The 18,381-nt window shown below is 44.7% G+C and overlaps 1 protein-coding gene across 18 annotated transcripts in view; it reads right to left on the bottom strand.

Annotated features, from left to right (window-relative positions):
• The window catches only part of CMPK2 (cytidine/uridine monophosphate kinase 2), a 39,696-nt gene extending 29,553 nt beyond the window's left edge, over nucleotides 1-10,143 (bottom strand). For all 18 annotated transcript variants that reach the window (XR_009506361.1, XR_009506368.1, XR_009506370.1 and 15 more), the window contains exons 1-4: nucleotides 9,454-10,143; nucleotides 7,931-8,045; nucleotides 6,794-6,995; nucleotides 141-374 (exon numbers count right to left, since the gene is read on the bottom strand). Coding sequence is in view for 1 of the 18 variants with exons in the window: in XM_059942286.1 (XP_059798269.1) it covers nucleotides 141-374; nucleotides 6,794-6,995; nucleotides 7,931-8,045; nucleotides 9,454-10,128 (1,226 nt within the window). In the remaining 17 variants the exon portion in view is untranslated. The remainder of the gene's footprint in view (nucleotides 1-140; nucleotides 375-6,793; nucleotides 6,996-7,930; nucleotides 8,046-9,453) is intronic.
• Between the last annotated feature and the right edge of the window lie 8,238 nt (nucleotides 10,144-18,381).

The following is an 18,381-nucleotide window of genomic DNA, read 5'->3' as shown; positions in this document are numbered from 1 at the left end:
ATCTAACTTGGAGCACACTGCCTCTCAGGTTGGAAAATGGGAACCGTGTCATGTCCTGCACTTTACCAGAGTCAGTGCTGTTTCTGGATCGTTGCCACAGCCAGGGACCCCTGCCCCTCACACGGCATCGGGACACCTACTTTTGACGAAATATGCTGTTGGCCTCCAGTTCAGCCTCCTCCTTGGTCCTCTCCATGCCCCGGCCCTCGATCCTCTGCATCCTCTCCTCGGGACTCACGGTAAGCAGCAGGACCAGGTCGGGTTTGAGCAGGTCCCTGGGCCACTGGTATATAGGGTGATGGGCAGGGGGCAGGTGCTGGAGGCCCCCACTTACCTCGGTGGCTATGGTGTAGGTGGCCGTGCTGTGCCAGTACCTGAGAAGGAAAGGGGTAGTGAGTTCCCCGTCTGCAGAGGAAGTCAAGGGAGCACCTGAAAACCAGCTGCTGGGGACGTTGAAACCAGGGATGGCTCTGATGAACTTGTCCTAGTACCGTACACATTAAAGAGTAAAACTAAATCTTATTTTTTAAAGTATTTATAAAATGTAAAAATAAGTTAAAATCAACAACCACAATAAGAATCTAGTGCACACCACCCAGAGCCCCATTTACTCAGTTAAAACTGCATGTATTGTGAGACTACTCTGTTGCCTTGGCCCTGCAGAATGCTTTCTTTTGTGATGGCACGTTGGCATGGGATGGTAGATTTGTTCGGTAGTCCACTGGTATTTAATGCTGTATCTTGGCCAAACAAAAATCTGCAGGCCCATTCAGCTCCTACAATGTTTTAAAACTGAACTTGCTGACAAGACATGGAAACAACCTAAATGTCCAAAAACAGAGGAATGGATAAAGAAGATGTGGTACATATATACAATGGAATACTACTCAGCCATAAAAAAGAATGAAATAATGCCATTTGCAGCAACATGGATGCAAATAGAGATTATCATACTAAGCGAAGTAACTCAGAAAGAGAAAGACAAATACCATACAATATCACTTGTATGTGGAATCTAAAATATGACACAAATGAACCTATCTATAAAACAGAAACAGACTCACAGACACAGAGAACTGACTGGTGGTTGCCAAGGGGGCGGAGTGGGGGAGGGATGGAGTGGGAGTTTGGGATTAGCAGATGCAAACTATTATATATAGGGTGGATAAACAACAAGATCCTACTGTATAGCACAGGGAACTATATTCAGTATCCTGTGGTAAACCATAATGGAAAAGAATATAAAAAAAGAATGTAAATATAAATGTGTATAACTGCATCACTTTGCTGTACAGCAAACATTAACACAACATTGTAAATCGACTTCAATTTTAAAAATAAATAAATAAAAAATTAAAAAATTGGACTTGCAGATGAAATCCACATTCTAGGAACCCTGGATAGGAGGCCTTTGTCTTTCCCAGCTCTCCAGTCATCTAATTGCATCTGCATGGATCAGGAAGAGAAATAAACCCAGATAAAATCTCTGAAACTCTGTGAATGTCCTCCCTGAGTGAAGGCGGTCACTCTTGACCGGCTGATCTTAAAAAAAATGCTTTGAGGAGAGGAAAAGAATATCACAACCATCAAAGAAAATCAAATCAGCCCGCTCTTTCAAAAAGCCCAATGGCTTTCTACCACCTGCCAGAAAACATTCAGCCTCCATCTAAGACACAAACACCTTCACAATGTGGACCCAGGCATGCTCTTTCATGGGGGTCTGTCTTCACACTTTTCCTCCAGCTGGAGTGAGGGTCTCAGGCAGCAAAGTGCCTCCTCTTCCTTCTGCACGCCACGCAGAGGAAGCCCCCAGCAGAATTCACTGTTTCCTCCTCTGGGCTCTCAATGCCCTTCATACTCAGCTCTACTGAAGGGCTTATTCTAAATTAGAGCCAGTTGGCCAGTTGTGTACAAGTTTCTCTCTTTCATCTCCTCCATTAGATAATTCATTTTTTAGTCATCTCTGGATTCCAAAATCTGAAACCAGCATCTGGCACACAATAGGTATGCAACTAATTATGTTTTTTGGATGTAGGAATGAATGAATTAGAATTATTTTATTGATTGGCATAGTTTATTATACTCTTGCCCTGTTCGTGTCATATTCCAATTTTAAGTGACGAAATGCAAAACTCCAAATCCAGTATCAAAGGACTATCACCTACAAAAACATTTATGAAACAATTATAAATATCCCAATGTTGAGAGGCACCCATGGCCCCACCCTTGTCTGTATTTTCAATTTACTGCCTGTACTGTTTTAAAATCCTAAATTCTTAATCACTTTAGATTTGAACTGCTTTTCACAGTGAAAAGGACATACTGGTCCTTTATCTACAAAATAAATGCAGAGTGTTATCCAAGCTGTGTATTGTTTTACTCTCTGCCACCAACTTGCTTTGTGTACATTGGTAAGTCTCAAATTCCTCTTCTGGAAAATGAAAATCATGAAAGCTTTGTTTTCCTCCCATAGTTTTTACAAAAATAGTCAAGTGCTTTTTAAAAATGTATCACACTTGAATTGGGAGATTGGGATTGACATATATACACTAATATGTATAAAATGGACAACTAATAAGAACCTGCTGTGGGCTTCCCTGGTGGCGCAGTGGTTGAGAGTCTGCCTGCTAATGCAGGGGACACGGGTTCGAGCCCTGGTCTGGGAAGATCCCACATGCCACGGAGCAGCTGGGCCCGTGAGCCACAACTGCTGAGCCTGCGCGTCTGGAGCCTGTGCCCCGCAACGGGAGGGGCCGCGATAGTGAAAGGCCCGCGCACCGCGATGAAGAGCGGTCCCCGCACCGCGATGAAAGAGTGGCCCCCGCTTGCCGCAACTAGAGAAAGCCCTCGCACGAACCGAAGACCCAGCACAGCCAAAAATAAATAAATAAATAAATAAATAAAGTAGCTATAAAATTAAAAACAAAAACAAAAAACAAAAAAAAAAGAACCTGCTGAATAAAAAAATAAATAAAATAAAATTCAAAAAAGAAATGTATCACACTGTCATTATAAGGCAATATTTAATTCTTATTGGACACTAAAGCTGCATCATTTCAAATTATGATGATACAATACAGAGAATACTGAAAAGAACAAAGGTGAAGAATTAATTTGGGGGCTGATCAATTCTAATATCATTCATTCTTCAAAGCCCTTTTCCACCTCCAAAAGCGTGGCCAGTGTAGCTGCTAGCGCCTTGAATTCTGCCTGGGGGCATTCCTATGTATCACCTACCAGACTTTTAATCACTTACAAACTTGTACTTTCACCTTCTCCACCAGATACATCTTGTCTCCCAAGCTGAATAAACCCAAGCAGGTCCAGGTTTTCTTCTTCTTGGCAACAAAACTACAATTTGCGCTGCATTTTACACATGCTCCGTGTTCACTGAATTAAATACTTAGCTGTGAATACAGAGGCTGATATCATCTAAATGTAAAAAGCCTTCTTTATTGTAGAAAAACCATCAGCAAGAAGATTTTTAAAGGTAATGAGGGTGATTAAGTTGCCAACCTTAACTGCAGTCACAATCAAAAATTACTCCGTCTCCTTCTTTTTTCAGCCAGATGATGGTGTTGTCTAAAATGGATTTCCTTAAAATCTTTAAACATGAACAAAACCCACCCAGACAACAAATAACTGCTCTTTTCTTCTCATCTGACAAGGTGATCTAGCATTATCTCTTTAAAGAAACAAAATTGCAGACAATTCACAGACATAAAGAAGAAAAAGCGGGGAAGAATGGGAGCCCTGTTTTGCAAAGCCAGAGTTCTCTCACTGACAACACTCCTGCTCATTTTAAATAATCATACCCTCTGGCCATCAATTTCAGACTCATTATTTAGTATTCTCCATTCCTGCCATCAGGGAAACCACATTAGTTCAAATCAAATGCAATTTGTTGACACATTATACATCACTTATATAATAATGCCTTATATTTTTATAGCAATTTGCTGTTTTCAAAGCACGTCCACCTGCATCAACTCACTGGATATTCATCACAAGTCTTTTAATTTTTATTCTGTATTGGAGTATAGTTGATTAACAACGTTGTGTTAGTTTCAGGTGTACAGCATGGTGATTCAGTTATACATATACATGTATCTATTCTTTTTCAAATTCTGGTCAGCAGGGAAGGGATAAAGAATATCATCATTGAACAGATTAGGAAATGGGATGCAGAGAATAAGTGTCTACCTACATGCAGAAGCCAGTACTGCCCCAGGATTTTTGGACATCTTAGGAAATAATGTGCCTTATGAAGTCACACTTTATTAGGAAAAGCCTAGTCTATCTCCTTGAAATAAAGAGAGACTAACAAATATATATATATATATATATAAATATGGTAAATCCAGGGACTTTAACAATAGGGTGAAAACATCCCACACGTGAAGAAGTCCCACAAAGGAAAGCAATGTCTTACCCTTGTCTAGGATTCCTTGTAACTTGCCAACTTTGAAATCACTATCTTGCCATCCCCAAAGTTAAGAGTACCCACTGGCATTATAGCTTAGATGACAGCAAAGGCCTTCTAACTAATTTTTACGGTTTTCATCTTCCCCACCACCACACACTTTTTCTTAATTCCAGTCACCTTTCCCCAGGCTTCCCACGCCTCAGACCACTCTGCTTCTTCATCCCATAAATATCAAGCCCCTTGCTTTGGGGAAGGCAGATTTGAGATGTATTCTGCCGTCTCCTTGCTTGGCGGCCTTGTGAATGAACCCTTTCTCTGCTGCAAACAAGAATCTCAGTGTTTGGCTTGGGGAACGTCGAACCTGGTTTGGTAACACACATGGACACCAAAGTTGTGTAAAAGAATGGTCACGGCAACAGGGACGATTCTCACAGGTGGCATGAAGGAAGGCAGATGCAAATAGCAGTCAATGTCTACCTGCCTGTATAGACAGTTCAGGAACAAGCAGAACTAATCTCCGGCGATGGAGTCAGGGTCGTGGTTCCCACTGGCGGAAGGATGGGTCGTGACTGGGAGGGAAGGATTTACAGGGTGGAGTAAGGTTCTAAGTCACGATCTGGGTGCAGGTTGTACTTGAACATGTTCACTTTTTAAAATTCCTCGAGATTTCCATTTATAATGAGTGCTCTTCCCTGAACACTTGTCAGACTTCAATGCAACTCCTCATCTTTCCACAAATAAGTAAAACTGCAGCAAGAACAAGACGTACACTGGAGTAACGTCAAGGACGAATCCAGCTGCAACTGAAGCCCTTGAGTACTCCCCACCAACTGCATTTCTCTCTCTTTCCCAGGGGACAGCACTCTCCTAAATTTGGTGTTCAACATCTTTCCATCCCTTTTTTGGTATTATGTTCTGTATTATTTTGCATGTGTTCTACTGAACATCTTTCTGCAAGTTGATTTCTTTCCTTTGAAATTATAGTTTTGTAACTTAGGCACATTGATGCATCCTACAAGAGCATATGGCTGTTTGGTGCTCCATGTTATAAATATATGCCAGTATTACTTTACCGTTTCTTCTGCTGATGCCTTTGGTTTTTCAAGTTTTTCAATATTATGAACAAAGCTGAAACAAACTCTGTATTTCTTCGGGAAGTGGAAGCAATCTTCTCAAATTGCTCCTCAAGTCACCCTACAGGTGCCCACTCCCACCAGCACCACGTGAGTTTCTATCAATCTACATCATCTCCAACTCTGGGCTTTCAGACTTTTCTAATGAGTTCTCACTAACCTGATGAGAGTAAAACGGGCTCTCATCGTCGTTTGAATTTCCATTCCTAGTAGGACTTGCTTGCCGTTCCCTTTGTCCATTTTTGTAGCACTTTTAAGCTATTTCTTATATATGAAATTTCAAAATATAACTCAGCTTCTGTCACTCCATTATCTGAAACTTCCCAAAGGCCCCCCTCTGCACTCAGAATAAAATCCACATTCTTTATCACAGCCACAGACCCTGATGACCTGTCTCTGCCTTTTTATCCATCCAGAAAGCAGCCCCTCGTCCACATGTTTTCCTCAACAATGGCCTGTTTCTAGCCCTGGAATGTGTTCGCATCTTCCCGTCTCTACACTTTGCTCTTGCTGACCCCTCTCCCACAAAGCTTTACTCCAGGATTTTCAGGTGTGTCTCTCTTTGGTCATTCAGAGCTCAGACCAATGGTACCCCCTCACGCAGGCCTTCCTAAATCACATCTAGTGGGGGGTTAGCCATCCTCCACTACACGACCTTGATCTCTTTATAGTATTTATCACTCTCTGATATTACCTTATGTATCTATATGCTTGATTATTACCTTCTCCTTCAACAGAATGCTTGCTCCATGAAAGCAGGGCACTGCCTAGCTCATTCACCACCGAATCCTCTAAATTGAGAACTGTCTTTGGCAAATGGTAGATGCCCAATATGTGTTTGTTGAATAAGCCAATAAACAAATGAACCACTGAAAGCTTGATTTGTGAAGCAGAGACTTTTGTTAATATCCCCCATATGCTATTTCTAGCTCTGTCACTTTGGCAAGTTACCTAACTTTTCTAAGACCCGTGTTTCTCATCAGTAATTTTAGTATCCGTGTAGTAGTTGTTCCAGATGTTAGTATAGTATGTATAATGTCTTTAGCAAAATGCCAGCCAATGGTGTGATTAATAAATCATAGACATTATTCCTGTTATTATCATAATACACTTTGTCTTAAACACTATTGTGTACTTGCATGTATATGTACACACACACACACACACACACACACACACACACTACTCATAGGTTAGGAAGAAAATGTCGAATTCAACGCATCTTTATACCCACCTATCTACAATCACAGGCGATTTGGTAGATTCTTTAGCTATTTCAGAAGCCACGATATAATTGCCCAAAGAGTAAAAAGCTCTTCTAATGATAGTTGGTTCATCATCAAAGACTTTCCTCCACTGGCTGATGCAAGAGGGTGGTGACTTCAAGAGAACAGCCTTGAGTGAATCTGAAACTGACTGGGTCACAGTGGTTTTACCTGCAGGTCGGATACAAAATGCAGCACATCTTAACCACGGCCACCGTATCACTCCCAAAAGTTAACATTAATGTCCGAGCAAAGACATTCTTTCCACCTGTAACCAGAAAGAGTTGATTAAATAGTACAATTCTTTACAAAAAGTTGCCAACCCTTGGGAATTCAGGATTCCTGTTTGGTGTGAGAATGCTTGAAAGAAAAAAACAAATGGTCACCTCGTTTACAAACTAATGATAAACTCTGCTATCAGCTTCCAGGAACTCCCTCCTCCCATCACGCCTCACCTGACACAGGAAGGAGACTCACAGGGCACCACGTGACCCTGGGGTTCTCCCAGATCCACGCTGTCCTTGGGTATTCCCTGTGGCCCTTGGAGCCACCCTTTTCCTGCTGTCGTGTGTTGGACTAAGTGTGGGCACGCCCTCTGTACTCTGACGCCTATTTGGCAGCTCCAAAGGCTTCTGCCCTCCGCTCCCTAGTTCGTCCGCACTTTGTTTCCACAGGGGCCTCTGCACTGCCTGCAGTTCCTGGACACACCTGGCCGGTTCAAGTCCCCAACTCCACCCTGCCGTTTCTTCTGTCTGGAGGCTCTCTCCCGCCTTCCTCACCCAACCAACTCCTGTCCTACGGAAAGCTCAGTCCAGGATCCGTCCTTCCAAGGTCTCCCGGACCGTGACTGCCCCTCATCTCCCACACCGAGGCTGTACCCAGTGCCCTCCCATGTTCACCGGAGCACCTGAGGCTCCCCCCACCTTACGGGGATGGATAACGGAGGTTATCCATCTTTGTGTCCCAGACCAGCCTTGCTCCGTGCCTGGCACACGACAGAGGCTCACAGGAGGCTTATGAATTGAACCCTGTATAAAGTTTTGTGTGTCAAGAATTGTCTATTCCTACAACCCACTGCCTGTACCTGGAAGGTAATATTCTCTTACCTGTGGCATCCAGGCCTTCAATGACAATAACGGGGAACTTGCCCTTCTGGACCTGCTCTGGGCACTGGTCAACCAGGTCCAGCACAGCCCGGGCTTCAGGAATGAAGGATGTACACTGTAAAACAATGTCCGTGCATCAGCAGCAAAGCAACGGGGCCTCGGCAGAAGCTCTATCTAATTGCTGAGAAGAAGACTGCACAACACTAATAAGGCATAAGCTATGTTTGGCACCAGGCCAAAATGTGAAGTATCGTGAACCCGAGAAAGGGCTGGATTGCTTTATTTCGTACTGCACAGCTGAGGCTCAAAAAGGCCGTAACTGTCGGCATCACCCAGCCTGCAACTCTCATGGACCAGCTTCCCCCAGAGGAGGAAGGACAGAAAAGATGCATAACTGCAGAGCAGTGTCACGTAGCGACAGTGGAACCATGGGCCCTGTGTGTCACAAATGTGGGAAATCAGCCACGCTGTAGGCTCCAAAGAAAGCAATCAGCATCCTGTCCTTTCCTAAGCTCTTGGGGGCTCAGAAGAGGGGCAGGAACTGCAATCACCAAGCTGGTAGGGCAGGGTCTCCAGGGGATTCCAGGTTTTGAACTGTGCATGACCTCATGTGAACTCACAGCACCTCTACAGAGAGGCCCAGACATGTATCTTCTTCTAACGTGCTTACTCTGAGCAAGGCAATAGTCTAAGTGCTTTCACAGTACTAATCTGGCCACTGTTGAAGATAACCCTGTGTGTTACTGTTATTAACCCCATCTACGGATCAGGAAAACCAAGGCAAAGAAGAATGTTTAATAAACTTACTGCAAGTGACAGGTAATAAATGCCAGAGTTCGGATTCAAACCCAGGTCTTGCAATCTTAAGCACTCGGAGATGCTATCCCAAGGCTCATACAAGGTATCTAGGACCCATAGCCCAGCCTAGGGACCTGCCCAGGCTGCGCTCAGGCAGAATCTTCGCTGTCCCGCACCAAGCACCTCTTGTGTGTCAGATGTTTCCCTGTCCTAACACTGCAAGGCAGGTATTTTACAGATGAAAAGGCACCAAGCAACACGGAGTAGCCGAGTGTCTGGGTGGCAGCCAGTAAGCAAGCAGGCACCGCTTAATCTAAGTTTCTTAAACCCCCAAGCTCATGCCCTTGCTCTACACCCCGACCTCCCAGAAGAAGGTCATCACTTTCAAGAAGGCATTGCTTTCCCCGTACCCAGCGCCACCCGCCGCCCCCCCCCCCCCGCCTTCGGGCACCGCCAGCGCGGGAGCCGCGCCGCTCCTGTTGGGATGTCAGTTACCCCCATGGGGTTGGGGGTCCCTGGCGAGCAAGAATCTGGAAAGAGCCACGGTGTCTAAACAGAGGCTGGCCCACCGGCCACCTTCACCACCAGATTTGCGTTCGGGAGTAAAGCAACTCCCCGGCAAAGGGAGGTCTGCACAGGCCAGCCCCGCGGAGAGCGCACGGTGGTGTCCGCTTCCCTGGCCTGGGGGATCCACCCTGAGCGCTGGCAAGGGACCCAACTCTTACCGCCTCCAGAACGGCGCGGGCGGCCTCCCGGTGGGGGAAGACCCCGGAGCTGGGCAGGTCCGGCACCACCGGGTGCAGCGCGGGCTCCGGCACGGGCACGACGCGCTCGCGGCCCAGCTGCCGCCACCCCTGGCCGTCTCGCCGTTCCCACGGGAGCTGCCACAGCCGGCAGAGCGGGTCGCCGGAGAACTCGGCCAGGCTCGGGCGCGGGGCCTCCGGGCAGGCGTCCAGCAGCGCCAGCAGCGCGCTCCGGGTGTCGGGGCTGTCGCGGGGGTCGCGGAGCAGGAAGCCGTGCTGCAGGCCCCCCGCCCCGCCGCCCGGGCGGTAGAACAGCAGCCGGCGCAGCTGGCACCGCCGGAAGGGGCCGCGCCGCAGCTGGTGCAGCAAGCGCTGGTGCAGCCGGGCCGCGCGCACCCGGGCCGCGCAGCCCGCGCCCCCGGCCTCCGGCACGCTCAGAGAGTAGCTGCGGCCCGGGGGGCCCAGGAGCGCGGCCACGCCGGGGTCGGGGCGCGCGTCCGGGGCCTCGTCGCCCACTGCGAAATGAGCCAGGGTGCAGCCGGGCAGCTCCAGCGCGAAACAGCGCGGCGGCGCCATGGCCCGACCGCAGGCCCCGCGCCGCAGCCCCGAGAAGCGCGCGAGCAGCAGTGGGGCGGGCGGGCGGCGGCCGAAGACCATGGGCGCCTCCCGGTCCCGCCCCGCGCGTCGAAAGCGAAACCCGGGACTCGGCGGGCGGCGCAGCGGGGAAAAGCGAAAGCGAAGCGGCGGCGGCGGCGGCGGGAAGCGGGCGGGGCCCTGGATGGGGCGCCCTCCCCGGCCTCGGCCTCCGCCTCGCCGCGAGGTCGCGCCGGGAGCCGGCGGCCGCCGGGAGGGGACGCCCGCAGGGGCCGGGCCGCAGGCTGCCGCCGATGGGGACCCGCGCTGCGATCGATGGGGAGCGGGCAGGGGGCGCCAGGCCCCGTTTGAATAATTCCTCGGTGCTTGTGTGTGTGTGTGTGTATCTCCCCTGTGTGTGTGTGTGTGTGTGTGTGTGTGTGTCTCCCCTGCGCCACCACGCTCACCGGCTCTTGCTCGCCCTCGGGTACCGCCGACGCCTCACCTGGACTCGCCTTGCGGGCCCCGCAGACGCGGCCGCTCGCGACCCCAGCCCTGCGCCCCGAGCGCCCTCCCCGCCCGCGCCCGGACTCCAGGCCTGGGAGCCGCTGGAGCGTTTTCACCCCGCTTTGCACACGCTTTCCCCTCTTTTGCAATTAACCCCTCCTTTTGCTGACTCTCAAACTGAGAAGTGTCCCCAGACTGGCACCTCTAAGTTGCCTTACAAACGCCAAATTAAAGTCGTGCACGCAGCTCCAATGAGACAGCAGCGTGATGGCTTGGAAGCGCCTTATCCGCCAGCGGCCGGCGTCGGATGTATTGCCGCCTTTGTGTAGTAAAGCAGCATTGACAAGATTATTTGGATGTTTTATTTTGTTTTTACTCATTGACTGGTATCTTTGAAAATGATTGTCCAGCAGACCCAAAAGTTAGAATTGAAACAAAGATGGAAAACATTAGATGAACAGAAAGCATGTAGTTATGATTTAATCAATTATTAATTATGTGCATTTAGCGTGGGATTAAGTTTAATTCTGAAAGAAAAACCCTTTTTGATAGACATGAACTATTACAGATATGTGGTTGAAGTATGGTTAACAGGCAAGGAATAATTCTGAGATTAAGATTTTTTAGCTCTTTGAGAACAGGATCATTTTTATTCTCTATGAGCAATTTGACTTTTGGACATTTAGGGAGCAGAGATGTTGTCACCTGTGTGGAACATAAGAAAATAGGAAAAGAACAAAGTCTTTTTGTTCTTTAGGACAGGATTGCATCCTCCCATGAGCCTTTCTTGACATTTTTTCCATGACCCCACCCCACCCCCAATCATATCCGCTCTTAATTTAAATTTTCCTCTCCATTTTCACTCACCCTGCTCCTTACCAGGAGATTGTGAAATTAGTGACACTGCAGGATCTGGTCTCGGTCAATGTTAACTGGGAGTCGAAGACTGAAGATACAATGTCTTCATTCATAAAGGGAAAAAAATCTCTGTCATGTTTTTGAGCTCCAATTTCAAATTCCTAGGACAGAGAATCTGATGGACCCAGCTTGGGTGCATGTTTAGATTGCATAAACTTGCCTGTAGTAACCTATCCAGTGGGTGTGGAGGAAAGAAGCTGGGCCTGGAAAGACACTTGAAAGAGGTCCTTGAATGAATGAATAGCACGACTTTATTCATTTAAAAAGCCAGAGTCTTCAGCACTAACAACATCAACCAGGAAAACATGAAATATTCTAATCATTCTGCTCATAGGGAAAAAAAAGCAGAAAGGGAGAATTAACTAATATAAATGCTGTAATTAATAAATAATAAAATGAAAAAATAACATTTATTTTGAAAAAGAGATTGGTTTTTGAAAACGTACTTAAACAGATATGCTTCTAGGTAGACCATTCAAGTGGCTAAAAAGAAAATGAAGTCAGCATAATAGTAATACAAAAGAGGAAAGAACCACAGGTTACAAAGGACACAAAGAGAATATTACATACAATTCTACATCAATAAATCCAAACATCACAAAATTAATAATGAACTTGGAAAATAAGATTTATCAAAATAAATCCAGGAAAGAGTGATGATTCTATAATCCAAATCCCAGGAAGGTAGTTGATGAAGGTTCCGAGAAGCACTGGACAAATTTTATAAGTAATTGCTTTATCAAGAAACAGGTAAACCCCCATTACATAAGCCATCAGTTTCTGGTTCATAAAAGTTCTTTTGGGCATGTCTGTGGGCTTCTGATTTTTTTTTTTTTCCACTGAACTTTTTTGATACAGAAAAGTTATTTCTTGCATAAATATGATGAACCTGTAACAAGCTTATTATTATTTTTCAACAAATAAGTGCTTCTGCATTTAATTACTAACATAGGAAAAACTAATGGATAAAACAAAAGCTCGTTAGCATCGCAAGACCGGTAATTTTGGAAACTGCTGCTCTAGACCAGGGCCTGGCAAACTCAGGCCTGTGAGCCAGATCCCGCCACTGTCCGTTTTTGCACATCGCTGTATGGGCACGTCTTCAGTCTGCTGCTTTCCCACCGCTCGGCAAAGCAGGGGAGCTGCCAGGGACGTGGGCCCAGAGCCCGAACTCTCACAGGCGACAAAGTCTGCTGACTCAGGACCGCCCCGTCCCTCACCAAGCGCAACAGAAAAGGGCCCAACCTCACCAACTCTCTTTGCTGAGGAGGCCAGGCCATCACTGGACCTCGCCAAGTGTCCCCCCGTGACCAGACGGGTTGAGCCCCGTGACTCTCCTCCACCCAGCCCCCAGGAGGCATCACTGAACAGCTTCAGTTCCACACCAACCCGCACACACACACGTACTGCCTGACGGGGAACGCGCCCCCGACGGTGGGCCCCACACCCTGCCCCTCGCACCGAGGCCAGGATCCTGTCAAACCAGCACATCCAACCCCACCGAGGAGCCAAGGGGCTCCAGCCGGGAGTCTGGGGTCCAGGGAGGCCCCTCCACGTCCCCTCTGGCCCCACCTGCAGCCCAGGGCCTCTCCCCACTGGGGGGCCCCCAGTCTGCCCTGAGTCCAACCGTCTCTGCCCGCCTGCTTTAGCCCAGTGGGCTAAGGGATCCCTTCCATGACCAGGCTCTGGCCTCCAGAGACCAGCTGGCACCGCCTAAAACCGCTCTGGGGCCCAGACCCCTGGGTTGTGGGCTTCTGATTTGAAGGGTACACTATCATATTGTGGAGTTGATTTTCTCACTAAGAAACATAGTTTATACAGCTCCCTGTGAGAAGAGAGTTAACACAGCAGGTGCAGATACTTACTCCTGGCATCTCTCCTGGGGAGCCTGAAACCATGATTCATCGTGGCCAAATCCTAGAAATAGGCCCTCAAAAGCTTCTTTGTATCAGTCATTGATGGTTCTGTGTTTGCCCCGGGAACAATGGACACGCCGCAGCAACTTGTCAGGGTTGCTTCGCACATACATCAAGATTGGTGATGGGCACCTCATTCACAGATGGGGTCCTGAGATTAGGTGACCAAGACTGGTCACAGCACGATGTGCCTACGTGTCCAGCCCACTTCGTGATGGCAGACCTGAGACCCAAGCAGGCTTCCCTGACCAGCTCTCTCACTCCTGCACTCGGGGTGGGAGTGCTGCTAGAAAGAAAGCACGTCTATCTATGCAACCCAGATGGTGAAGGACTCAGGAGCTGTGCCCGTCTCTCCAGACTCCTCTGATGTTAATCTTTTTCCTGTTATCCTTGCTCTGCATCTCTTCCCTGGAATAAAGCCCACCTTTGAGTGTGACCTCTTCCTGTCCCAGGAGTCCTTATAGCCAATTAGCAAACATGTGGGTGGTCTTAAGACTCCTAAAACACAACCCAACACGCACACACACACACACACACACACACACAGACACACACACACGGAAATTAAATTAAAAGTTCAAGGAACCCTTATTTTGAAGTGCTTTGATATTCCATTTTATTTATTTAAATACACATATTCACACACATAATTACAACTCTGTATATTAGTGAAATGGCACTCATTGGATGAATTAAGTTACAACCAGTAAATGAGTGAACAGGAAAGACAAAGAGTTAAAGAAGATATTTGCAAAACATATAACTAAGAAAGTACATCTATACAATGAATTCTTACAAATCAATCATAAAAATGCAGAAAATCCAATACAAAAAGGGGTAAGGGATTTGAATAGGCACATCACAAACGAGAATATCTAAATAGCTAAAAAATATATGAAAAAGATGCTTAACATCATTAGTCATCAGGAAACTGGAAAGTAAAACCACAAGACACCACTCCACACCCACTGAGATGGCTAAAATTAAACCAGACAAAACAAACATCTTATGTTGACAACACCAAGTGAGAAGAAAGATGTGGAGCAATTGGAGCAACACATACTATTCTGGTTGGCGTGTACATTGGGCCAGCACTCTGGAAAACTCTATGGAGTTATGTACTAAAGGGGAGTATATATGTATATTTTTTATGAACCAGTGATCCCGTTGCTGGGTGTATACCCAACACAGATGCATACTTATGTTGACCAAAAGACATGTACAAGAAAATTCATAACGTAATAGCAAAATAGTCCAAATGCTCATTATAATTGAACGATTAAATGGATTGTGGTATGTTCCAACAATAAAATCCTAGATGGCTATGAAAATGAACAAAGTACTGGTAGACACAACAAAATGGATAAATCTACAAATATAACATTGAGTGAAAGAAGCTATACAGAAAACAGTACATAAGGTGTGATTACATCCACAGGAACTTCAAAAGCAGGCAAACCTAGAGGATGGTTTTAGAAAACAGGACATGGTTATCTTTGGGGCAGAGGTAGGGTTTAGGGCCTGGAGGAAGGTACGTGAAGGTCTGAGCAAAGTTCTATTTCTTGATCAAGATGATTGTTACACATGTGTGCTCATTTGGTCCAAAATTTGTTCTGCTGTATGTGTATGAATTGTGCACTTTTCTTTATGCACAAGATGCTTCAGGAAAAGACTTACCAAAGTAATAATATGAAGATTGCAAGTAACTGAACCGATTCTACAATCTGCTAATGTGTGGCAGCCGCTGTTTGATGTTACTGCAGGATGGTCCACATCAGGGAGCAGGGAGTACCCTGGGGATGTACAAGTCTTTAAAGAAAAAAGTCCCTGGCTAATGAAAAATGGTAGTGACATTTGGCTGTTACCTGGCTGCATTTAGATGTCTTTAGAGATGGCTGACTCCCGAGAAGTAGAGAGCAAGAAGGGGCTGCCTTGACCTCCCTCCAGCCCACACCCATCTTGAGCAGTTGAGAGAAGAAATCCCTCCCTGGCCTTTGTCAGCCATGACTTTGAATAAGAAAGTCTACATCTCTTGAGCCTTACTCTTGGATGCATGGAGAAAGACAGGTTTTGAGTGAATAAGCATATGTTCAAAGGATATCAAAGTGACGTTGACTTTTGTGAACTCTTTGCCAGAAAGGACTTGGACTTATTTATTTTATTTATATTTTATTCATATTTATTAATATTTTATCTGATACATAGGAGCTTCTCAATAAACCATTGTTGAGGAATAGAAGAAAGGAAAGAAAGAAAGAATCCCTGAATGAATGAGTGAATAAGTGAATGAATAAACAAATGAATGAATATAAAAGAAACTGGCCTGGTTAGAACAGACTCAAGAAGTAATAATAAAATGATGTGATAGTAATTATCAATTATTGAGCAGTATTGCAAGTGTTTAAGTCCCGGTTCAAATCCTCACTCCCTGTGTAACATAAGTTTCCCCAGCTATAAAATAAGTTACTGCCTGCAAAATATAGCCCAGTGCCTGGTACATAATGTTATATACATGCTAGATATTTCTAATTGATTATGTCGAGCTCTACTTTCAGTGCTTAATAAACTTCATGTCATTTAATCCTTAAAATGCCGTGGGTGAAATAGACATTAACACCCATATTTCCCAGGTGTGTTAGCAAAATCAGGCAGGTAAAGAAAGTTACCCCGAATTAAACAATACAGGCTGAACTAAGATTCAAACCTTAAAATGTTTGGCTTCAAAAGTCTGTGTGGTTACCCTTTATGACATATTTGTCATAATCAAATTTGTTATTTGATTTGAAATGGAAACTGATTTGGTTTTCATTTCTTCATACACATGTGATCTAGAAAAAAAAAAAAAAAAAGTATTTCTTAATTGAGCCAGGCCATGGTAAGGTTTTAAAATACTTTTGACTAAGATTTCAAGAGCTTGGATCATATTTGTAATTGCAGGCTTGGCAATCATTAAGCATACACTGGCTATTGTGCTGAATTTGCTTTCAGTTTCCTTCTCAGTGAAACGAAAGTCATCTTTGTTTCTGTTCAAAATGTAACACGAGTAGAATAACAAAAGCTGACCCTAACTGAATGATTTTCCAGGCACTGTTTTAAGTGATTCACATAAATTAGAATTTTCACCCTTCACAAATATCCCTTGACATACCTGGTCTTACAGATGGGAATTGAAGATCCAGAGAAATAAAGTGACTTAGTCACCTAGCTAGTAAGTGACAAGCTAGGCTTGTGGTTTCATAAACTTAACCACTAGGACTATCCCAACTTCCTCCAAGTCTCATGAAAACATAAAACCACACACTCAAGATCAAACCCAATTCCCATTAAAGAGAGCTACAGGAAAGAAAATTTCAGTACAAAGTTCAACACTTTCTAGGAAAACTGTGAAAACAGATAAATAAAAAAACACAGTAATTCTTGCCAACTAAGAAGAATCTTGGTTATTAGAGAAATGCAGATCAAAACTACAGTGAGGTACCACCTCACACGAGTCAGAATGGCCATCATCACAAAGTCTACAAATAATAAGTGCTGGAGAGGGTGTGGAGGAAAGGGAACCCTCCTGCACTGTTGGTGGGAATGTAAATTGTTACAGCCACTATGGAGAACAGTATGGAGGTTCCTTAAAAAAACTAGAGTATAGAACGTGTATATTATATACTGAATGTTGTGTAAACTTTATATATATTCATACTTACTTGTACTTGCATAAAGAAACACTGGATGGTGTAGCCACTATGGAAAACAGTATGGAGGTTCCTCAGAAAACTAAAAATAGATATGATCTAGCATATGACCATATGATCTAGCAATTCCACTCCTGGGCATATATCTGGAGAAAACCCTAATTCAGAAAGACACATGCACCCCAATGTTCACAGCAGCACTATTTACAAGAGCCAAGACATAGAAGAAACCTAAATGTCCATCAACAGATGAATGGAAAAAGGAGGGGGTTGGGATGAATTGGGAGATTGGGATTGACATATATACACTACTGATACTATGTATAAAATAGATAACTAATGAGAACCTGCTGTACAGCACAGGGAACTCTACTCAGTGCTCTGTGATGACCTAAATGGAAAGGAAATCCAAAACAGAGGGGCTATATGTATACATATAGCTGATTCACCTGGCTGTACAGTAGAAGCTAACACAACATTGTAAAGCAACTATACTCCAATAAAATTTTTAAAAAATAAATAAAAAATAAAATAAATAAATGAATTTCTAAGACACACACAAAAAAGATGTGGTATATACATACAATGGAATACTACTCAGCCATAAAAAAGAATGAAATAATGCCATTTGCAGCAACATGGATGGACCTATATATTATCATACTAAGTGAAATAAGTCAGACAGAGAAAGATAAATATCATATGATATCACTTATATATATAATCTAAAATATGATACAAATGAACTTATTTACAAAACAGAAATAGACTCACAGACATAGAAGAAAAAACTTATGGTTTTCAAAGGGGGAAAGGCAGGGAGGGATATATTGGAGTTTGGGATTAACAAATACTCACTACTATATATAAAATAGACAATCAACAAGGATCTACTGTATAGCACAGGGAACTATATTCAATATCTTGTAATAACCTATAATGGAAAAGAATCTGAAAAAGAGCAGATAGATATGTATAAGTGAATCACTTTGCGGACACCTAAAACTAACACAACGTTGTAAATCAACTAGACTTCAATTTTTTAAAAAAGGAAGCATCTTAGAAAAGCATCTGATTTTCCTATCGTCTATTAAAAATGGTATAGAAATGCATAGACATGCAGGGAACTATAATGTCTAAATTTTAACATGGAAAAATGCAAACATTAAGATAAATTACTAAAGAAAGATCCAGGCATCAGTGTCATTACGTGCCCATGCGTTTTGGCTGTGATCTGAAAGGGGATGCTGAGGTTCACGGAGTAGGGTCTCATCCTCCAAGGGTCATTCATTCTTTTCGCTATCTGGCTC

Source organism: Balaenoptera ricei, chromosome 13 (genome assembly GCF_028023285.1).
Source record: "Balaenoptera ricei isolate mBalRic1 chromosome 13, mBalRic1.hap2, whole genome shotgun sequence".
NCBI lineage: Eukaryota > Metazoa > Chordata > Mammalia > Artiodactyla > Balaenopteridae > Balaenoptera > Balaenoptera ricei.
The sequence above is the reverse complement of the archived record's forward strand: the minus strand, read 5'-3'. Positions and strand labels throughout refer to the sequence as shown.